This window comes from Trematomus bernacchii, unplaced genomic scaffold, assembly GCF_902827165.1.
Source record: "Trematomus bernacchii unplaced genomic scaffold, fTreBer1.1, whole genome shotgun sequence".
Classification (NCBI taxonomy): domain Eukaryota; kingdom Metazoa; phylum Chordata; class Actinopteri; order Perciformes; family Nototheniidae; genus Trematomus; species Trematomus bernacchii.
Genome location: NW_022987524.1, coordinates 1999322 through 2024274, shown reverse-complemented (window position 1 = coordinate 2024274; position 24953 = coordinate 1999322). Strand labels below are relative to the sequence as shown.

Sequence of the window (24953 nt, the reverse complement as noted above, 5' to 3'; positions counted from 1 at the left end):
CCTGTCCCGCCGGGGGTCCTGCCGACTCTGTGTCCTGTTCCGTTGGGGGTCCAGTCGACACCAGCCCTTGCTACATCCGGGGTCCCATTGACACCAGCCCATGTCCTGTTCGGGGTCCCGTCTGCGCCTGTCCGGTCGGCTCCGGTTCCTGTCCGGTCGATACTGGGTCCTGCCCGTCCTCCGGTGTTGTCCTGTCGACGCCTTCCTGCCCGTCCTCCGGAGCTGTCCCGTCGGCGCCTTCCTGCCCGGCCTCCGGAGCTGTCCCTTCGGCGCCTTCCTGCCCGGCCTCCGGAGCTGTCCTGTCGGCGCTTTCCTGCCCGGCCTCCGGAGCTGTCCCGTCGGCGCCTTTCTGCTCGTCCTCCGGAGCTGTCCCGTCATGACCTTCCTGCCCGTCCTCCGGAGCTGTCCCGTCTTGACCTTCGAGCCCGGCCCGCTGAGTGCCGCGGTCTTCGCCCTCGAGCCCGGCCTCCTGAGTTCCCCAGCCGTGGTCTTCGCCCTCGAGCCCGGCCTCCTGACTCTTCCAACCACTGCCTTCGCTCTCATGCCCGGGCCCCTGAGTTCGCCCGTTGTGGCCTTCGCCCCTTTTTGGACTCTGCCTTGCCCCCGGGCCGTCCGCCCGGGACCCCTTCCGGGCCCGTCCTCCGGACCCCCTCCACCCACCCTGTTGGTCCTGGTTGTGCGTCCCTCCTCCGGGCCCCCTCCGCCCACCCTTCTAGAGGTTTTGGACTTTTGGGGGTTTTCTTGGGACGTCTGGAATCCGTCCCATGAGGGGGGGGGTTCTGTTACGGTTTTGTATTTATGTTTTCATTTTCCACCTTTTGTTTTGAAATGTTTTCCTCCTTGTGTCTTCTCTGTTCCTTCTTCCTGTGTTTGCCTTCCTGTCGTTAGTTTCCCTGGTGTGTCTGATTGTGTTCACCTGTTGCCCTTGTGTTTCTGCCTCTCTTACCCCAGCTGTGTCTTGTCTTGTGATTACCCCTCCCTGTATTTAGTCTTGTCTCTTCCTGTGTTCCCCTGTCGGTTCATTGTTAGTTTTTCCTGTCTCCCTCCATGTCAGTCACGGTTGTCTCTCCTGTCTCTCTCCTGTCTCCCTCCATGTTGGTCACGGTCAGTTTTTGTACAACCTATGTGTTTCATGCCATGTTTTTGTTCAGCTTTTAAAATAAAGCTCGCTTTTTGTTTCGAGACCTTTTTACCTTTTTTTTGTAGTCTGCATTTGGGTCCTACCCTTTCCTCGCATCCTAACAGTAATTTACAGGAAAGGATACTAAAGAGCATAGACTGTGTGTATATATAAAGAGACGCGCTACCATGGAAACCAAACAATGGTGTAGCTGTATTGAAGTCCGAGTGGAAACGGTAGCATTTGGAGCGTTATGTTTGAATGAAACAGCCAGGTCGTGACTCACACAAAAAAAGTGTTACTTCACTAACTGTAAGCTTGTCACTCAGAGTAACCTACAGTTAACTTAACTGCTGGAGAAGAAAGATCAGGGGGGGGGAGAGAGCTGTGGTTGATGGGCCATTAGGTGTGTAAACACACAGCATTCAGACTGTTTAAAAAACGGTAACAACGGACTATTTTTCTTAGCGGATGCATGTCAATTTAAATCAATACATACAACTATTTTTTTAAATAGCTGCGTGTCGGGATCCTGATCTGCCTGACAAGGCTCCATTAAAATATAAATATGTTTAGTGAATTACTGAGTTTAGGCACGTTAATAACGTTTTAATGAAGTTGAATACAGAATATTCATATTTGTCAGTGATTTCATGTAAATTCGGCAAACATAAATGATCGTGGTGAAGATGATGATTAAATTAGGATTAAAAATCGAGAGCCGGCTGCATTTCCTCTCGTTCGTTTTTTTCGACTAAACAACATTATTTTGTTAAATAACAACATGGTGATGTTTTGTAAATGATTACATGTCTTATTTAGCACAGACTATGATCCTATCCGTGACATATGGATCTTAACAAAGATCCGCTATACAGTAGTACCAGACATACTGTACATCCAGCTTACTGTATCGAAGTTGATTTCACATGAGCTCCAGTGTGGAACCCCAATGCACCCCCTGGTGGATCAATGATCCATTGCAGCTGGCTTCACAATAATTACATTTATTTATCACGGGGGCGGTCTCAAGTCAGACTGGGGGCAGGCTCTTCATCACTGGCCTTTCACGGGCCTTTCACGGGCCGTTCACGGGCCGTTCACGGGCCGACCACGACCCTCGCGTTTCAAACTGTCCTAAATAAGCTGCTACATCTGTATGCACGCATATATATATATATGCATATATATATAAATATGCATATATATACACATATATTTATATATATGCATTAGGGCTGTCATTTGAACAATGACAAATATTCTCATGAATATTAAACACAACAACCTCTGAACATTACAAATATTCGCCTTAATTCAACCTGGAACCTCTCTCATACAATAATACAATGCAAAGTGTGTGTGTGTGTGTGTGTGTGTGTGTGTGTGTGTGTGTGTGTGTGTGTGTGTGTGTGTGTGTGTGTGTGTGTGTGTGTGTGTGTGTGTGAGAGAGAATGTGGAGACACTGTGATGGATCGTTGGAGCTATGTGCAGCTCAAGGTATATATGCTCGAACGGGAGCTGCCTGGACGCTGCAATCATGTTGCGCGTACTATCCGTGCTGAGTGTGCTGACTTTTCGTACAATGTCCTAATGTCTGGCTACCTGCATAAAGTCAAGTGCTCGGCGCAGTTGTCGGCGAAATGTCATTGAAACAGCTCCTTATATCCGTTAGCGCAGCAAGCTAGCACCAGATGCTAACAACAACAACAACAACAACACGTAAGGTGTGCCTTGCTCGCGTGAGTCGCGCCACACATACACACTCCCTCCCGGTCTTCCCGATGGCCAGTCCGGGCCTGCCGATGAGCATGGAAGTGTGGTCTGCCACAAGCGGGCGGCAGGAGCGGGGCTGTCAGCATCAGCTTGTAGATGGTATTTTAAACTCGATGCGCTCTGAAACTACGGGGACCGAGGACAAAAAATACACATGCGTTAATCGCGTTAAAATAATTAGTGGCGTTAATTTCTTTTTACGTTAATGCGTTATTAACGCGTTAACTTGACAGCCCTAATATGCATATATTTAAATATGCATATATATATACACATATATATATATATGCATATATGCACGCATATATATATGCATATATGCATGCATATATGCACATATCTTTTCATTCTTGAATGTACTATAATATACTTACTTCTTATTTCTATTTGTTTAATATATATGTTTATTTTGAAATTGGAAATAACCCAGTACTGAGATATTCTTGGAAATTAAATCCATAAAACAGCTTGCGTTTGGATTCTGTTTACGGCCGACCGGCTATTTGGAGTGGAATGCAGCCCATCCACGGTAGACAGCCCAAACAGTAATTGAATGCGCCACTTCCGGCTGACAGTGGCTGACCTCCGTCTTCGCTAAACATAACTCTCTAAAACGTGTTAACGTTCTCATTGGACACATTACGTGCCAGTGATCATCACCAATCAATCTCACAGATTTCGGGGAGGCCCCCCCCCCTCTCCAGCAATAGATTGATCTGATTGGCAGATTCAAATCTGCGTTGCCGCCTCTGTCTGTTGATGATGGCGCTGTGAGAAAGCATTCATCAGGTGCTTCGAAACGGAAAATTAAAAAGAAACGAGAGGAAAATACAGCACGAGAGTCAGGTATGTGTGTGAGCATTTAAAACTATTTTAAATTGAAATAATTCTGCATGTACACTACAAGTAGTCTAGTTGCTTAATCCGTATGTCCCGTCTCTCGGCACTACAACAGCTACATTAGCTAACGTTAGTTAAAGTGGACCTATCATGCTATATTTAAATGATATATTGTAGGGCCATACCTATATAAGGTATATTTATACGTTTCTGTTTTCAAAATACCAAACAGATCATGCATTTTAGCCATGCCTCATTTCGCTCTATGTGCTGTTTGCTGTCTACGGGTCTGATTCTGCTGACCACGCCCCCCTGCAGGAGAGGGTAGCCGTGCTCTGATCAGCTGCTGGGCTGTCAGAAGAGTAAGTAAGAGAACATAGCGGAAACTAGCTCCGCGGCTAACGGACAATTTCTGACTGGTAAAGATGATGAGCTAGTTAAGTAATGTAACCACAGTTAGTCTATGTGTTCTGATGTTAGTAACTATGTAGGCTAACATTAGTTAGGCTATGTGTTGTGGACTAATGCATTCAAGTTAGTTCACATTTTAGTTGTTATTGCCCCTGCTGACAATTGTGTGGATAATATGTAGCCTACAGTCAATGGAAATTCACATTTTGCTCTCCAGTGTATGTTATTTTAATGTTGACCCATAATACTATATCTATATATTTTACAGGAGCATTGTTGAAATTCATAGGTCGAACTAAGCCTGCAGAACCACAAGTCAAGAGGACAGAGGAGCCAGATAGCAGTGGTGACTGAGGCAGAAGAAATAAGGAGAGAGGGCCCATGCAGAGAGGCAGACATCAGTAGTGAGGAATCAGACCCAAAAGACACAAGGACAGAGGAGCCAGATCGCAGTGGTGAGGAACGCACTGTCATTTAATTTCACTGTAATTTTACTTTTCACATATCACTTTATTCACTATTCAGCTTAGTTATTTATTCAGTTATTTTATTACTGGTACTGCTGATTGCACTATGCGTATTGTTGTATATTGTATATACGTATGTATTTACTACTACTACTTACAAAATCGAGGGTTGTAGCTTTGCGTCAGTACATATTTCAGGGTTTTTCTATGCCTTTGTTCATCTAAATTCTAATACTCATAGGCGACTACAACTCCTGCCGATGCCGAGGCCCAGTTCTCCCTTCCCACCACCCCAGGCTCATTGTGCTAGGTAAAACTCTCATTCAATAAAAGTAGTCTTTTAAAGGTGGGGTAGGTAATTTTGGAGAAACCAGCTTGAGTGCGCTCGATTTTGAAAATACACAGCCGGAAAAAATCTGCCACTTCCTTACAGAGCCCCTCCTCCAACACACACGAACGCGCACATGACCAATGAGGGCACGAGATAAGTTTGTGCACAGATGGAAGGCTGACAGGCAGGTAGGCCATCCAGTCATTTCAGCCGGGCCGGCTAAAATGATTCGTCGTGCTTTTTACAGTACCACGGCTTCCACAGATTACATTTTTGTAATGGATTTTTTGTCAAAGCACTTAAGTTAAGAGCATTCCATGGAATATAACAAAAAGTGTATCTCGAGCCGGTTTCTCAAACTTACCTACCCCACCTTTAAAGATGAATGCAATTACATTTTAAAAAGTTTTAAACAGAACTGTTACAGATGCAGATGCTTGGTCCAAATTCCATAAAATATACCAACCAGTAGCGCCACACTCAGACGAAAATGTACAAAGCCTATTCTTCCACTATTTGTATTCCCACATTATTCACCAAGCCAGCCCATGCTTTAATATAGATATTATGGATATTGTTATAATTCCTGCTGTCTTTTGTGAACTTCTAATTATTTGTAATTGTTCTGTTCCACAGATGCTGTAGTAAACCACCATCCAGGGACCAAGACATCAGATATAAGAACATCCATTAACACAAGAATTTGTGAGTTAAGGCACGAAAAAAACAAGATTGACGATTAAATAGGGTACAAGACTGTTTTTTTGGCCCTGTTCCGGACCTTGTTTTAATGAGTGATCAGCTCATGTTTAAAGTTGTCACCAGGTGAAACAAAAAACAAGATTGTTAAATAGGATAACAGACTGCTCTTTTTGGCCCTGTATGAAATAACAATGCATCATTTATTAACTATACCTATACAAAATGTAATACATTTTCCCTTCATTATGTAACACCTCCTTTGTAATAATTTGCCCATTATGTAGTAAACAAGTTCAATGCAAATATGTAATACATGTCGCCACATTTTGAAATATATTATTACATACTGCTGTGGTTATTACAAAATGAGTTGCAAACAATAACATTACAACTGTTTATTTATTTATTCAACCATGAATCATCCTTACTCATAATTTAAAAATATTTCAGTAGAATATCTTTCATTGGCCAAAACTAGATCAAGTGTTACCATATTCATTAGCCAACATGTATATCAACATCAATTTTGGGATATATTTACAGTTTGGTTATGGTTGCATAAATGAATATTACAGTTTTTTAAAAGGGCAACTCACGCATTTTGTAATAACCATTGCAAAATGTAATAATTTATTACAAAATGCAGGGAAATGTATTGCATATAGCGTTCAGGCTGTTGATTACAGAATGCAGCAGATTATTACAAAATGTGGGTTTTATTACATAATTACGTGAAAATGTTCTTGAGTCATTACATAATGTGTTGTTTATAGGCCTTTTCTTTTATTCTTTCCTTGTCCTTCTTTTAATGAGTATTTTGATAACTGTTACACATTGATAGAAAAAAACAAATTAAGCTTCTCATTATTCAGACTCAGCGCTTAAGCTTCTTTTAAATGTTGATAAAACCAAGGTAATGCTCTTTTCGAAAGCTAAAAAGACACCAGAGCCTGTTTTAGATATTGTAACTACGCAAGGAATAAAACTTGAAGTGGTTACTTGTTACAAATACCTTGGTATCTGGCTTGATGATGGTCTCACTGTTAAACTTCATGTCAATAACCTGCTTAAAAAACTGAGGGTTAGGCTAGGTTTCTTTTACAGGAACAAGTCCTGTTTCTCGCTTGAGGCCAGAAAAAGGCTAGTCACTGTGACCTTTTTACCTGTACTGGACTATGGTGATTTGTTTTATATGAATGCACCTGCCAATTACCTGATCAAGTTAGATGCCGCCTATCACAGTGCACTGAGATTTGTGACAAACTGTAAAGTATTAACCCATCACTGTACCCTGTATGCAAGGGCAGGTTTGCCTTCACTAACTGTACGGAGGCTCAGTCACTGGTACATTTTTATATACAAAGCCATGTTAGGGAAACTTCCATCCTACATCTGCTCCCTGATCTCACGGCGAATTGTAAGTGGCTACTGCCTGAGATCGAATGCTGTGGTTTTATTAAATGTGCCAACTGCTAGGACTGTCTTAGGGAATATAGCTTTTAGATGCGCAGCTCCGCTAACTTGGAACAGTCTGCAAAAGGAATGGAAGCTGAGCAATTTGGTTCCACTAAATGTTTTTAAAGCAAGGATAGATGCTATCCAATCGGAAACTGTTGGAACCTGTAAATGTTACTAGCTATGTAAACTGTAGTCGCTGTAAATATGCTGTATGATGTCCTTTTTGTTTTTCTGTTATGTTTACAGTATATGTATTCATGTGGAACCTACTTGCAGCAGGTCACCCTTGAAAAAGAGATCAATGATCTCAATGGGATTCACCTGCATAAATAAAGGTTTGAAATTAAATGAAATGAAAGATTTTTTTTATCAGAACATGCATTTCTCCTCATTGTGATCATATATTGCACTCATGTTCAGAATATATGGTACGTACATGGTCTTTTATAAAACTGAATATATAGTGCATACATGTCCCCATATTATTGTGAATATATAGCGCATACATGTCCCCATATAATTGTGAATATATAGCGCATACATGTCCCCATATAATTGTGAATATATAGTACATACATGTCCCCATATAATTGTGAATATATAGTACATACATGTCCCCATATAATTGTGAATATATATAGTACATGTCCCCATATAATTGTGAATATATACTACATACATGTCCCCATATAAATCTGAATATATAGTACATACATGTCCCCATATAATTGTGAATATATATAGTACATGTCCCCATATAAATCTGAATATATAGTACATACATGTCCCCATATAATTGTAAATATATAATACATACATGTCTCCATATACATCTGAATACAGAGTGCATACATGTCCCCATATAAATGTTAATATATAGTAAATGTATGTTCACATATATACACAACCAATATATTATATATATTTACTAGGGCTGTCAAGTTAACGCGTTAATAACGCGTTAACGCAAAAAAAAATTAACGCCACTAATTATTTTAACGCGATTAACGCATGTGTATTTTTTGTCCTCGGCCGCCGTAGTTTCAGAGCGCATCGAGTTTAAAATACCATCTACTGTACAAGCTGATACTGACAGCCCCGTTCCTGCCGCCCGCTTGTGGCAGACCACACTTCCACGCTCACCGGCAGGCCCGGACTGGCCATCGGGAGGACCGGGAGGGAGGGTGTGTGTATGTGTATGTGTGGCGCGACTCGCGCGAGCGAGGCACACCTTACGTGTTGTTGTTGTTAGCATCCGGTGCTAGCTAGCTGCGCTAACGGATATAAGGAGCTGTTTCAATTACATTTCGCCGACAACTGCGCCGAGCACTTGACTTTATGCAGGTAGCCAGACAGTTGGACATTGTACGAAAAGTCAGCACACTCAGCACGGATAGTACGCGCAACATGATTGCAGCTCCCGTTCGAGCATATATGCCTTGAGCTGCACATAGCTCCAACGATCTATACACACACACACACACACACACACACACACACACACACACACACACACACACACACACACACACACACACACACACACACTTTGTATTGTATGAGAGGTTCCAGGTTGAATTGAGGCGAATATTTGTAATGTTCAGAGGTTGTTGTGTTTAATATTCATGAGAATATTTGTCATTGTTCAAATGATAATAAACAAACATATAAAGCATATTTGTCCACTCATATGTTGATATGAGTATTAAAAACTTGAAAAATATCCCTCTAAGGTACATTTAGAACAGATAAAAAATGTGCGATTAATTTGCGATTAATCGCGATTAACTATGGACAATCATGCGATTAATCGCGATTAAATATTTTAATCGACTGACAGTCCTAATATTTACATATATTACTCAATATATGGAAAGCGGCAATTACTGATGTATTATCCCATATATTGCAATATATTAACACAATATATTATTCTATATATCAATATATTGTAATATATTAACACAATATATTATTCTATATATCTTCAATATATTTTGTAGATATGAATAAATATGTTTTTCATGTTGATTATTAATCAGTATCAGTTGGTGTAGCCAACAGCAATATTTCCTTTATTAAATCTTTTCAATTAACCAGTAAATCAGAAAACAAAATAAGGCAATATATTGACAGTTAATATATGGGGAAATATATTTTCTTTGCGTAAGAAGGGAATACAGAAGTAAAACAGTACAGTGTAACACTGTACTTTATAACTTTTTAATGTACAAATACTTTGTTACTGTACGATAACAATAACAATAATCCACAGCTCCTCTCTGCTCCAAAAAAAAAGAAATTCAATTTTTTTTTGCCAAGGCAGTAAACCTAGGGGAAACACTGATGTGTGTGTGAGTCGCCGCTGCGGCTGTCAGTGGCGGAGTCAGTCACTCTGTGATCTGCTCCGTCACACATGGTAACACTCTGATACTCGCGCGCACCACTCTGAGATTCACGGGCACAGACAGCAGCAGGTTGCAGCAAAACGTGTGTTTCTTTATACTGACTGGACTGGAGTTGACAAAAATCCACCAGACTTCTAGAAGGTAAGTCGTATACGTTCGTTGTTAATAAAAAGGAACTGTGGGAGTACTTATTCATAAATCACCTAACACATGTATACATAACACAAAACAAGGTTCTTTTAAATATTGTTTGAAGTTAAATGTTAACTATCCGTATTATATTCACTTCAGATGAATAGTATCAGAAAATGTCAAATAAGAAACCAAAGTATATCAGTAGGTGGTTCTCTTTGCCATTGTTTTCATCTAGTCTATACTTTCACAACAATTAAATTGTTGGTTTTGGTGCACCCCCTAGAATCTGGAGAATCACAGAACGACCGGTCGCTCTGTTCGGTTCGTTCACGGCCGGCACCGCCCTTAATGTGTTTTTAAACGGCATCATTGAAGTTGCACTGACAGGCGACAGAGGTCCACCGTGTCCCCGCAGCGAGGCTAGCCCCCCCCCCCGTTGACAGTTCACTAGCATACCTCCCCGTTGACAATTCGCCGCACCCCCTAAGTAAAATGACTTCACGCGGCTATGTGCCACCCCAAGATTTTTAGTGGCCCCATTTGGCCACCCTTAAGAAACATTTCTGGAAGCGCCACTGGTGGGAGACTCCCCTGTGCACATTCTGTGCCCCGGGCACGCACTGGAGAACTGCGCAAAATCAGCTGATCGTTCACGCTCTGTGGTCAAGCTGCTGCAGTTTTATTTACAACAAAGTGGAGTAAAACACACAATTACAAACTTACTCAGGGTGTTAATGGAAGAGTTTGAAATCAGATCTTGTGTAGGAATACTCTGTTGCAGTAAAAGTCCTGCATTCAAAATGTTACTCAAGTAAAATTAGAAAAGTATTGGCATCAAAATCGAGTTAAAGTACCAAAAGTAAAAGTAGTCATTAGCCGCGTTCACACCGCAGTACTTTTCCCACTTTAGTTCCGATATAGTTAAAAAGTTAAAAAGTTAAAAAGAGCCGGAACTAAAATTAGTTCATGAGAACCTTTTTACCCCCTTTTGCTAGAGAGCAGGTACTTTCGTGGGAGAAAAAGGTTCCTATGTCTGATTGGCTGGGCGGAATGCAAACCACGCCCCGTAAAACTCCAAAAAGGTTTTGTGAAGCCGCCATTTTATTATCCTTGCATTAGCATTATTAGCATTAGCCCAGCGCAGAAACGCAGAGAGACTAACTTATGGCAAAACAAAAGAAAACATGGGAGCGGTGGAGATGAGGAGGTGTCGGCGTTCTGGCGATTTACTCGGAAGGCTTCAGTAGAAGCTACTGGGAGTCCGGGGACTTCGGGTGGCAGTATACGCCGTGAAGTTGTTTGCGGCCTGCCAGTAAACCCAAAGCAGAAGAAGAAGAAGTGACGTCAGCGGCTTCATTTGCCTAATCCTCCCCCAGGGACTTATTCCGGTGTGAACGCGATCTGTTCATGAGAACTAAAGAGTTCTCATGAACCTTTGTGGGAAAAGTACTGCGGTGTGAATGCGCCTATAGTGCAGATTGGTCCATTTCAGAATAATATATATGATATGTTTTATAATGATTGATCATAAAGTGTTCTCAAAGCTGGTAAAGGTGCAGCTCGTTTGAATGACTTTGTATACTGCAGGGTAGCTTGTGAATTTACTCCAGGTGGAACTAAAGTCTGATTTAATACTTGATTATATTTCACATCATTCGTCCACATCTGTAAAGTAACTAAAGGTATTCAATACATATAGTGGAGTAAAAGAACACCATTTACTTCTGAACTGTAGTGGAGTAGAAGTACAAAGTAGCATCAAAGTCAAGTAAAGTACAAATATCTCAAAATTGTACTTAAGTACAGTACTTGAATAAGTGTACTTAGTAACTTCCCACATCTGAAATCAGATATGACTTCAAGTCATGTGATCATTTCTTAGTATTTGATCCTTCAACTTGGCCTCAGGAAATGCAAGGACTTCACAGTTTTGGCAACAAGTTTTGGAGAAAGCAAATCGGAGGCTTAAAAAGAGACAGGGAGATGCATCTTCATCATCTTCATCATAGCATGCAAGAAGTGTAAATAGAGGACAGTGAAGGAGACACTGAGGAGGACCACGCTTCGTGTGGGGTGAGTACCAAACGCTGTCTCCTGGTACTCATCTGAGTAACTCACTAAAAAAGTGATGTGCACCCCTGAATATAATACATTAACCGTGCTTTACCTGAACCTCATCATGACACTAGAGAGGACGGCAAGATTGTAATTTCCCGTATTCAGTGAATGCAATTATTATGTAAAATATTATTTCCAAGGCACACCTTCATATGATCATTATAGTTATAAAAAACAATAAGAGAATAAATGAAAACAGGTATGAAATACTATATGACAGTAAAACAAGAATACAGTTTAAAAGGGGAGTGATTTGTAAAATATCCATAAAGAAAAAGAGAATCTGTTTACAGTTCTGTTTCCTATTGGTGTTCAGAGATGTATCCATAGATCTCTTAATGTTGCTCTCAAAGTACACCAGATTGATGCTTTTGACTTCAATATTTAAAAAAAAAAAAAAAATCTATATGATATGCCGTGAGCACACAGCACCATGGATGTATAATAAGAACTGGATACAACGTCGGAGGCGGGGTCTCGTTCTTTCCTATGAGAGCTGCTCATTGGCGCATGAGGACAAAATGGCCCAACTTTTCAGAGAGCGTCTACGATTACCCATCATGCCTAGCTGTCAGAGCATGCGCCCCTTAAGCCCCGCCCCCCGAGCTCCCACTCTCGGCTCAGTAGAATTAATGGAGACAGAAAATAAATCTAGATTCGCCTTTTAGTGCATTTTACAACTTTAAGGACCGAATGATTCTAATAAGGGCTATAAAATAGTTCATACTGGGTAGTTTAATTCGTTTTTAAAAAAGTATCCGCTGATTTACAGACGTCTCTTTCCCAATGTTAGTCAATGGGGAAAAGTCTTTCTGGGCCCAGTGACGTCACGGACTGATACGGAAATTGTAGTGCCGCCGTTTGGACACAACTAATATTTTCATCAGAGTCCGGCGCACTTCCTGGGGGCTTGCACAGCACCCCCAAAAGAAAATCTCTGGTGCCGCCACTGTGGGCTAAGCCCCGAATGTTTCCAGGTATTATTTTTACTTTTACCAGGGCTGCCAACCCTCACGCATTGAGCGTGAGAGTCACGCAATTAACCCATATCTCACGCATATTTCTACCAAACTCACTATTTGCATTGTTGTTGTTAGCATCTGGTTAGCTAGCTGCGCTAACGGATATTAGCTGTTTCTAAAACAAGGAGAGAGAGAGTCCTCTCCAGTGGCGTAGCCACCATAGGGCCAGGGTGGGCCCAGGCCCACCCAGTTTACTCATTGGCCCACCCTGAGAAAGCTTCGGTGTAAATTTAATTTTTTTTTTTTTAAATCTTTTTTTAAAAATTATTATTATTATAAAAAAATGTATTCACCCATTGAGAATATCCAAGCATTCAAAGTGAAATTCAAGTGAACAAATATCGAGTTGAATTAATGTTGTATGTGTTTTATCCTCTGAACCAAACTCATTTACGATAAAAACTGGTTGTTGGTTCCGGCGCAGAGAGGCAGAGAGCTGCCTGCAGGGACGCGCTTTTCTGTAAAATGTGCAGACATTTCCCCAGCCCAGGAGCTGAAGGTGCATTTACGAGGGATGGATATGTAGACTGGAAGCACCTGCGTAACTCGTTGGAGGGACATAAAAAAGGCGAGGACCACTGCAAGTCCATGAGCAGGTTTTAATGCTTCAACCTATTGTTGCTGTTACCTAGTGCAATAAAAGAGTTACATAACGATTGTAAATAACCCAATTTGTGACATATTTACAAGTTGTAAATATGTCTTAAATGTAATTTAGGTTAATTTCCTGTGTTATTTAGATGCTTTTATTTTGAAGGCGAGTTTACGCTGTTGACAGGAAGTTGTTGGAACGTGACGGAGAAAAGGAGCGGAGATTAATTAATCTACATATAAAGATGGAGAAAGTAAAGGATAAAGTTTATGTTTAAAGGGGACCTATCATGCAAAATGCACTTTTGTACGTCTTTTATACATGAATATGTGTCCCCGGTGTTCCAGGGAACTCACCAAGTGTCAGAAAACACAACCCTCTCTATTTTCCTCCATACCCAAATCTCTAAAAAAGGGGCTGCAACGGATCTGATACAAACTGATCCAGATTTGAACACTGTCCTGACGTCAGGACAGTGGCGCTACGGCTATTGGGCCAACTCCACCAATCAGGAGGAGACAGCCACGGCCATTGCCGTTCGAAAGCGCTGGAGACGCTGTAGTACATATGCCAGGCCAGTAGATGGTGCTGTTCTCACTGAATCTGCCCTTGCAAATCCAGAGCTAGAAATTGTCAAATTGAGCAAAATGAGGCATGGCTAAAATGCATGATCTGTTTGGTATTTTGAAAAAAAAAAAGTATGAATATGCCTTATATAGGTATGGTCCTACACTATATTATTCAAATATAGCATGATAGGTCCACTTTAAGTTTAGCACCCCCCGAAGAGGCACAAAGTTGGTATTAACTATAATATAAACATGTAGGTTGTATCCTAATTCGTTTGTATGCTGTTTTGTAGCTTTGCTGTCTGTTTACAGTTCACTTTTGGTAGTATGCTAAAGTGATTCTAATACGGATGGAGCCTAAATGTATTTGTTATTTTTGTGTCTTTATAGCTCTTACGTTGATATTGGAGATTTCAATGAATTCATATCATCAGTCAGGTCTTCGACCATTATTCTGAGGGAAATGCTACAACGATGCTTGGCAATGGGCATTATTATATATTATTATTATAGGCCAGGCCTACTTTAAAGTTATTTTTCCCCCTGGAAAAAGCTGGCCCACCCTATTTTATACAGGCCCGCCCTAAAGTACATTTCTGCCTACACTACTGGTCCTCTCCTGTCAGACTGAGAGAGATAACCACAGCTCAGTGAGGTAACGGACTCTCTGAGTGTTTAGATAGTTAACTTTAGTCTAGTAGTTATCTCAGTGGGTCTCAAACGGTTTGGTCACCATTTATGAGAATAAATGAAAAACAGTTATGAAATACTATATGACAGTAAAACAAGAATACAGTTTAAAAGGGGAGAGATTTGTAAAATATCCATAAAGAAAAATAAAATCTGTGTACAGTTCTGTTTCATATGGATGTTGAGAGATGTATCCATAGATTTCTTAATTTTGCTCTCAAAGTTCACCAGATTGATGAATTTAACTTCAATAATTTAATAAAAATCTTCCTGGGGGAGCATGCCCCCGGACCCCCCTAGAGGAGGTGAGGTCCCCCCCCCCATAAAATATATCTTTACCTCTGCTTACACGAATATCCGAATATTCGTTCGTTGGAGTACTATTCGGGTTTCAATTTCGTTATTCGGATATTCGTTTTTTTGTTTTTCGTTTTTGATTGAATTGATTGAAATCTCCAATATCAACGTAAGAGCTTGTGCCTCTTCGGGGGGTGCTAACACTTAACCATAAACGTTATCGTTTACTTTCTCCGTCTTTATATGTAGATATGACTTTTCTCCGTTAATCTCCATCACGTTGTTTCCATAGCAACAACAAATTCCTGTCAACAGCGCTAACTCTCCTTCGAAAATAAAAGCATGTCCATAAAAAATAGGAAGCCAAGCCAAATTACACTTAAGACATATACAACTGCAACGAAAGTAACAAACACAATGCAATATCCTTTTCAATTTCAAAGAACACAAATTGGGTTGTATACATTAACATATAACTATAAAACAACAATACTGTAGAATAACTAAATGAATGCCGTGAATAAACCGAAATACACGTGTTGAAGCGGTTCGCTGCTGACTACGCCCCCCACCCCCCGCGCGGGCCAAATATCCGAATATTCGCTGCTGATTACTACCGACTATCCGGAGCCCGAAAAATGGTATTCGGGACAGCCCTAGTTTACGACCTATATGCCATTTTATATGCTGTGAGCTGTTTATCGAGCCTTCATTGTAACCCCTAATTTCCACCGGGTCCGTCTGCGTCGCGTTACGGCTGCGTTACGGTCGCGTTACGGCTGCGTTACGGCTGCGCCGCGGCGTTCGCAAAGATCGCGGCCACTCTAGTCAATGGGTGCTATTCCACCACACGCGGCGCGTTACGGCTCAGAAGCGTCTCTGAAGCGTCCCAGAAGCGTCTCGGCGCAGGGCTCCTCTAAAATTAGGATGAATCCTATTTTTGACGCGACGCAGCCGTAAGGTAATGTCGGGCAGGCAGGAAGTGGAACGTTTAGAGCATATATATATATATATATATATATATATATATACAGGGTTGGGTTGTAACGGAATACATGTAACAGCGTTACGTAATCAGAATACAAAAATCAAGTAACTGTATTCAGCTCGCGTTACATTTGAAAAACGAGTAATCTGATTACAGTTACTTTCGTAAACCTGAAGTGAATACATTTTGGATTACTTATTGGAATTATTGGTGGAAAGATTTCCTCACAACATTTAATATTCATTACTAAAGGTACAGCCGAATCATCACAGCGCACAAAACCTATTACCGCCGCAGATGGACCAAAAAAGGGAGCGTTTGAAAAAAATGTGCGGGTCCGCTCAGTGATACAATAACAATGAAACATGGAGGAACAAAAGTCTGCGTTTAAATCATGTGTGTGTGTGTGTGTGTGTGTGTGTGTGTGTGTGTGTGTGTGTGTGTGTGTGTGTGTGTGTGTGTGTGTGTGTGGGTGTGTAGAGGTGTGTGTGTGTGTGTGTGGGTGTGTGTGTGTGTGTGTGTGTGTGTGTGTGTGTGTGTGTGTGGGTGGGTGTGTAGAGGTGTGTGTGTGTGTGTGTGTGTGTGTGTGTGTGTGTGTGTGTGTGTGTGGGGTGTGTAGAGGTGTGTGTGTGTGTGTGTGTGTGTGTGTGTGTGGTGTGTGTGTGTGGGTGTGTGTGTGTGTGTGTGTGTGTGTGGTGTGTGTGTGTGTGTGTGTGTGTGTGTGTGTGGTGTGTGTGTGTGTGTGTGTGTGTGTGTGTGTGTGTGTGTGTGTGTGTGTGTGTGTAGAGGTGTGTGTGGTTAAAACACATCAGCCTGCGGTCGCTCTTTATCCTTTCTAATGATTCTGAAGGTAAACACAGTGAAGGCGGTGCGTGAAGGCTCCTCTTCTCAGAGGCTGAGTTAACCCTCCCGCTGCCTCCTGGTGCTGCAGAGATTTCATGAAGTGAAGGAGGTTTTCCTTCTATAAAACAGCTGTGGGCAGCAGATACTGCGAGAGTCACGGACATGAATTCATAGATCAAGGCAGACTGGTGCACACACTCTCCTGTTTTGCCAATCCGGTGCTTAAACAAATATAGCTCTACACCCCTGGCCGAAATGTCCTTAAAATGAAGTCCGAGTTCGACATTTTAATTCATGTCCTGCCAACACTGGCAGGACAGAAGGCGACACGCCCGTTCTAAGCCGTGTCCCTCACTCCTCACATCCCAAGCTACATCCCCAAAAAGTGTATTATGTTGTTACATCGTTTCAGATGTTATGTTTCAGTTGTGCTCTTGATAAGCCATTAAAACAGTAAAAACACGTTCAGTTTCCTTTTGCTTTTTGTGTCTCCTGTTCACCAAAACATACCCATCTGTGATGGAAAAATAAAGTAATCCAAAAGTAATCTAAAAGTAATCTGATTACGTTACTTTTTTAAGACACGTAACTGTAACTGTATTCGGATTACTTTCAGAGCCATGTAATCAGTAATCAGTATCTGATTACATTTACAAAGTAACCCTCCCAACCCTATATATATATATATACACACACACAAACTAATTTTGCAGACCCTATCCCTCCGTAGTCTTTCAAGTAGGAGGAGAAATGCCAGCGTTCTCCTCCGGTTTACAGGCACTGTGTAAATTATATATATAGAATAATTATGATGATGAATGCATTTTTTTACCACTAAAATACAGCAACACATCTTTGATTCATGTCGTTTATAACTGGAATATTACAGTTATTATTAACTTTGTCTGTACAAAGTAGCCTGTCCAGGAAATATGCCCAAATCAACAAAAACTGCGAGCCGGCAGGCAAGACGCTCCGCTTCTGAAATGCTTCTGAAACGCGCCTGGTAGGGTATGACGCTGGAGGAGGCCGGACCAAAACCGCGGCACAGCCGTAACGCGGCGCAGGCGGACCCGGTGGAATCTAGGGTTGCGGTCGAATAGTCCATTTAGCTTAGGAACCTTCCTAACGGAGTGAAATGACCCGGAAGTCCCTCAGTGGCAGCCATGATAAGTGCTGTTCGAATTCTCTAAATGAAAGGAAAGGAGGTTTCAAACTTCCTTTATAATCTCCTTTAGCTTAGGAACCACTGGACCTCCCTAACCTAAAGGAGAGGAGAAAATGCTGCCCCACAATGCCTTGCGGCCGCGGCATTTACCGTCACACAACAGTCGGCCATTCACGGAAACAACCGATTATGAACGAGAAATGATATCATGAAAGTTACGGTGCTTATTAAGCTTTTTAAAACGTATGTGGTAAGTTGCCAAAGTGCTTTGTTTGGAACGTTCATCAGTATTATAATCAAAAAGAGAAATATGAACGTTAGTTTTTACTGAAATGATCAAATAAAGTCAACATTTCACAGTCTTTACTGAGCTGTGTGGGGTTTGTTCAACTTTTAAAAGATGTTTGAATGGTGATATACACAGTGATAGATGTTAAGGACTAACGTTTATAATAAATACATTTGTATTGATTTTAAGATATTTTCATACAATCATACGTAGGCTATTGGGATCATTTGTATTAATGTGGACCGGAGGGAGAGGGTGACGAGCATAAGTTTCAATTTCCTTTTTTATTTCAATTCCAACTTTGGTCATGAAGAATATGTTTCTCTGTTGTCCCCGTTCATAAAGCATTAAACAACAGCATCAGAGCACGGTGCAGAGTCTCTAGATGAGTTTACAGTAGTCCCTCGTTCTTATTAAACATCCATGTTGCAGTCCGCTGTATAGAAAACTGTAGTTTCCATAGTTTCCCCACAGCAGCAGACGCACATTTATGACCTCGGCTGGATAAACACGTCGGATAGTGAAAGTGCAGTCGGATTCTCTAAAGTACCGCAGTCTCTTCTCCTAAATCCTTTTGAATTCTCCTATCCACTATCCCTTAACCCCGTGACGTTTCACTCAGAGGTCAAGGAATAGACGATAGGGTTAGAATTTAGGAGCTGATTTTTGGACTATTCGACCGCAACCTAGGTCGCGGGTACACTGTGTATGTGCGTATTCCACTGTAGCGCCCGGTACATTAATGGGAAACCCTAGTTTGTACTGTTCAATACATTTTTAACACTGTACACATGAACGTTTCTTTTTTCGGTTCACCAAAAAAGAAATCTCACTCTAAGCTGAACTCAAAGGTTGGCAGCCCTGCTTTTACTGGACTAAATAAGTTATATAAAAAATGTACTCACACAAACATTTTACCAAAGTATTCCCAATAAAGTAAGTTAACTCAAAGTAATTTGGTTTCGTAACATTTATATATAACATTTTATATATAGCCTATAGCCTATATATATATATATATATATATATATATATAAATCTCACCTTTGCAGCTGCTCGTTCAGATATCGTTTTTGAGTCAGATATAAATAATTCTCTGTGCCTTCAGCAGCAGCAGGACTGTCTTTTTTCTGCGTTTTCTGGACATCATTTTGTTTCTCGACACTTTTCTTTTCCTTCTTTTTTGGCATGGTGTCGGAGAAAGTTTGTGAGAGGCGAGTAACTAAACCACACTGTTGCTAGGCAATGCTGCCTTCAGGCACTCCTTGAAAAGTTTGCCTCTTCACAAAGCCGCATGAGCAACAATTTGATCATGCCAAACGAACATTACAATTTTCACCGATTTTTAACCAAACATAAACTTGTGTGACACGTGTGATGTTTATTAGTGTGTTAAATTGCTGTTTTGGACCATGTTTTAAGATTGAAAAATACACTGTTTAATAATTGTTCGAAATCCGATAGTTATTTCTGAGCATGAAGCCATCACCATACTTGGCCACACCAGATTGAAATTCTGTTCAAATAAAATCTCTGCTTGCCAAAATAGACAACATACCTCCCCAACCCTCAAATATTTGCCTGATATCACTCTACAATATATGTTTGGTCTTTGTAGTCACTTATTGGCCCAGTGGCACAACATCTGCCTTGGTCACTCAGACATATTTTTACATTTGCAATGGCACATAAAAGGAGATATGACAATCTGGTGCACTTTGAGAGCAAAATTAAGAGATCTATGGATACCTCTCAACACCCATATGAAACATAACTGTAAACCGATTTTCTATTTCTTTATGGATATTTTACAAATCACTCCCCTTTCAAAATGTATTCTTGTTTTACTGTCATATAGTATTTCATACCTGTTTTTCATTTATTCTCTTATTTTTTTATACCTATAATGATCATATAAACGTGTGCCTCGGAAATACTTATTTACATTAATCGTGACCAAACCGTTTCAGACCCACTGAAATAACTTAGACTACAGTTAACTATCTAAATACTGAGAGCAGGGCCGGCTCTAGAAAATGTGCTGCCCTAGGCGAGATTTTAGCTGGCGCCCCCCCAGCCAGAGAATTGTACAATAGAAAAAGGTAAAGATCAATAGAGTATCCAAGGAATACACAATAGAATGGGGGATGGAGGTCACATCCTCTAGGGGGGTCCAGGGGTATGCCCCCCCGGGAAGAAATGTTTGAACATTTTAACCTGTTATGCACGGCCCCCCCAGTACCGGGCGGATAAACGCGTCATTTGCAGGAAACAACGTCTAAGGAATCTTAATATTTAATAAACTATGAATGTTTTATATCCATGTAACGGGAAGAAACTCAGCTAACTGATCTTTTTTAAAAAAAAATCAAAAAAAAACCCACAATGCTAGCACTCAGCCTCTGAATTAGCCACGAGCGAAAACATTTAACCTAAAACGGCACTTAAACTCACAATAACTCCCTTATTACTTATCCTAGATGCACAGCCAACCACTCGTTTTTGGTGTCCTGGAGACACTGAATCTGTGTAAAAAACCTCAACACTCAGTGATAAACATTTGCGACGCTATAAACGAAAGCGTACATCATAACATGTGGAGCTAAGTAGCTAGAAACGCTAACATGGCTTACCTTGGTCAAAACTGGTCTTCAATGGCATTAAAACGATAAAAAAACGATGCTGCAGTTAATCCATAGGTTCATCCAATGTATCTGTGCCCTCTTTGAAATTATTTCTGATAATCCATAAGCAATAAAACTGCTTTTTTGTTTCCAAATGCCAGAGCTAGAATGCAGCTCCACTCTGCCCTAAATTTACATGCGCGCAGCCCCCACCTTTTGTCTTCACAACGTCTGTGTGTGGGAGCCTCCCCCTTCGATTCTATTGGCTCTAACGGTCAGAAAGAGGTGTCAACCATCAAAATCGAGCAAGGGGGGCCAGAGATATGGAAAAAAAAACATTTTCACCCAAATCACCTCAGAGGTGGGGTGGTTTTGGCTAAACCTCTCTAAAAAGGTCAAATGTCACTTTTTTTGCATCAATCTTGATACAGGGTACTTATTATATGTTGTACTTTGGATTCCTAAAGCTTTTAGTCTACTAACCCATCATCCAAGGGTAGTTTTCACTATCTGTAAAATAATCTTTGGACGGACACTATAATTTACAGTTTTTTACGATGTAAAATCTGAATTTTCTTTAAAATAAAAAACATCTATATTGATTCTGACACTTCTACGTCCAACTCACAGATGTAAACTTGCTTTGATAAAAGAAATTATTCATATAACCCTTTTAGAAGTTAGGTTGTAGTCATTTGTTTTGGGCATGTCATTTTCGAGCCTGAAACATGAAAAACAGGCTTGGTGCTTAACAGGTTAAAGTAAAATGCTTCAATTTGGTGCACTTTGAGCACACATTACTAGAGACTAGATCTAGGGGGTACAACTCTAAACACCCATATGAAAAAGATCGGTTTACATTTTAATAATCAAACAAGTATGTGAACATAACCAATAACCTACCATAGCCAATAACACATAAATGTAACTTATTTTATTTCTGTTGTTCATTCATATCTTATTTTACCTAGTTAACATTTATTTATTCATGCATATTTTTTTTATCTCTCCAGTTTTAAACGATATTTTTGGTTTACTGTCCTATAGTATACATTGAAATTATTTCAAACCTGTTTATCCCAATAATTATAAAGGTGTGCCTTGGAGATATGTGTTTACATAAATTGTGATCAAACCGTTTGAGACCCACTGAGATAACTTAGACTAAAGTTAACCTAAACCAGGGGTCGGCAACCTTTTTGATATGAAGTGCCATTCAAAAAAATCAGCGTGCCGACGATCGTGAATTATCAAGGGGGGGGGGGGGGGGGGGGGGGGGGGGGGGGGGGTGTGGGGGTGAAGAGCTCGACGCTCGTGAACTGTCAACAGGAGGGCGGGGGAGCCTCGCTGCGGGGAAGCAGTGTGTGGACCTGTCAGTGCAACTTACATTAGGGATGCTCCGATCGCCGATCCGATCGAGTGGGCGGGTCCTATGGGGATCTTCCATTTAAAGAAATGTTTAATACTCAGTTAATGGGGCTCATTCACTGGCGCTTCCACAAACAACAACCAACATAATTATTACATTCAAATGAAGTACATTATTCAAGTTTACATTAACTTTGGATAATAACACGGGAGAAATGAGCTGAAGCGCTCTCTTTTCCTCTCTCCCCCTCTCTCTCTCTCCTGACAGCCTGTCAGTATCTCATGCAGCTCACTGATCCAGTAATGAGTGACCCGACAGTGAAGAATATTTATAACTAGTTCCAGAGGTAGATCGAATAGCTAAGTGTGTTAGGTCTAACTCTAGTGTGTGTTTTGCTCCGCTCACCGGTCCGTCACAGCGGGTGGAGCTGCAGGATTTCTGCTTCACACACGTTGCACCGCTATTTTATTGTCATTTTCGAACACCTTAAAATACTGCCAGACTGGTGAAGCCATTTTGGCGAGCTTGTTTTGCCGCACACAGAGAAAAGTGTCATGTATTTTACGTCACGCAAAAACTGCGGTATTTTTACAGCTCCTTATGGGTACTGCAATTTGCGAAGTGCTTTCCTCTGTGGTGAAACTATCAGCACTGCATTACGGAGGAAAGCGGCAGAAAGTCGCCTGGAGTTAAAGAGAGCGGGGCTGCGCTGCGTGCATGGCTTCCTTCTGCAGGTAACGGGGAGACGCGCTCTGGCGGCGGTCTCGTTCAGGATCCGAAAATAACATTTAAATATTTTGCACACTTATTCCACTTATTCCTAGTGTGCCACTGGTTACGGTGCCGCATGCCAATGGTGGCACGCGTGCCAGGGGTTGCCGACCCCTGATCTAAACACTCAGAGTCATTTACCTCACTGAGCCTCTCAGTCTGACAGGAGAGCTCTCCTCCACATTATTGTAGAAACATCTCCTTCTTATATCTGTTAGAGCAGCTAGCACCAGATGCTAAGCACAATGATCTCCGGTACCGGTGCGCGCTCTCTCTCTCTCGCTCGCTTGCGCACGCACACAAAATGGCTCGTGCCACACAAACACAGAGCAGAGCTTGAATGAAACACAGAGACCCAGAAGTACTTGTACTGTACTGTAGCATATTATTTTCGATTCAATAATTTTTCAAATTCTGAATTTCACACATAAAAAAAAAAAGAAGACACATACATTTCTTGGGGGTGCTTAGGGTGTGCTATGGCTATCCTAGGGGGAGCTGCAGCACCCCCTAGCGACTCCCTGGCGCCGCCTATGGCTGTGAGTGTGTGTGTGTGCTCAGGCTGAGTTCCGTAGTGTCTCGTTGTCTTGCAGACCCCACGCAGCCACCAGGAAACAACACCAGTAATCCAGCTCATACTGTCCGCTCCTCGAGCCTCAAAGGGCGGAGCAGCGAGCCCCGCAACGTCCCGCCAACACAGCACTCAGCACTCAGACCCCACGCAGCATTCTCATCTGTTTGTCATTACTGGTGTCATTTTCTGGTTGCTAACAAACGCCATTGTAACACATAAACACACATCAGAGCACAGTGGGCTCATAGGGAGGGGGGGGGGGCAGGAGCTCCAACAAGCTGTTTAGGACAGAGAGTGAATACACATACTATACAGAGATGCTGTATGAGAAACCAATGTGAGTTTGGAACATTGAACAATGTAAATCAATTCTAGTAGACCTCAACAATGGAATTATGATCAGTAGAAATGGCCATGACATGGGACCTTTAAATAAAATGTCATATCTCCTTTAATTTTCCCACCACATTTGAGCACACTTGAGGCCCAGCTATGGCCATAAATCTGTATGAAACAACAACATTTTGGAGCTAAAATAAACCTTATCTTGCGTTGTAGGTGTTCTGTAAATGTAGATTGTTTATAATTTGATTTAATTAATACACCTAGTGATGTGGCCATGACCTTTGGCCCTTCTACCAATCTGATGATTTCCAACTCAATGGCTTTTTGGCAGAGGTAGTAGTAACTGAGTACATTTACTAAAGTACTGTACTTAAGTACAACTTTTAGATACTTGTACTTTACTTGAGTATTTTCATTTTATGCTACTTTGTACATCTACTACATTACAATTCAGAGGTAAATAGTGTACTTTTACTCCACTACATTTATAGTAACTTTAGTTACTTTGCAGATATATGGATTCTTGATAAACAATACGATCAACACCTGGAGTAAATTCACAAGCTACCCTGCAGTATACAAAGTCATTAAAACTAGCTGCACCTTTACCAGCTTTGATAACACTTGACTAATGATCAATCATGATAATCAAAACATGTAATATATATATTATTCTGAAATTGGCAAATTATATGCATAATGACTATTTTTACTTTTGATACTTCAAGTATATTTTGATGATAATACTTTTCTACTTTTACTTAAAGGTCTCCTATCATGCTATTTTTAGGCATATATTATGGGTCTCAGATATATAAAAATATATTAAAAACATGTCTATGTGTTTTGCTCAAAATACCAAGCAAATCATGCATTTTAGACATCCCTCATATACCTCTGTTTTAGCCCTGTTATGCCGCGTTTCCACTATACGGCCTCGCTCGGCCCCGCTCGGTATGGCTGGGCCGCGATTGGCCTCGTTAGGACCAGCTCACTTTATGGCGCGTTTCCATTACAGTTTAGGAACTGGGGTAGTATCTATAGTA

At 41.2% G+C, this 24953-nt stretch overlaps 1 protein-coding gene across 1 annotated transcript in view; it reads right to left on the bottom strand.

Moving 5' to 3' along the window:
- cfap157 (cilia and flagella associated protein 157) overlaps positions 1-19414 on the bottom strand; it is a 65162-nt gene extending 45748 nt beyond the window's left edge. Inside the window, exon 1 of the mRNA XM_034119243.1 lies at positions 19269-19414. Within this exon, the coding sequence (XP_033975134.1) occupies positions 19269-19414 (146 nt within the window). The remainder of the gene's footprint in view (positions 1-19268) is intronic.
- Positions 19415-24953: the final 5539 nt, after the last annotated feature.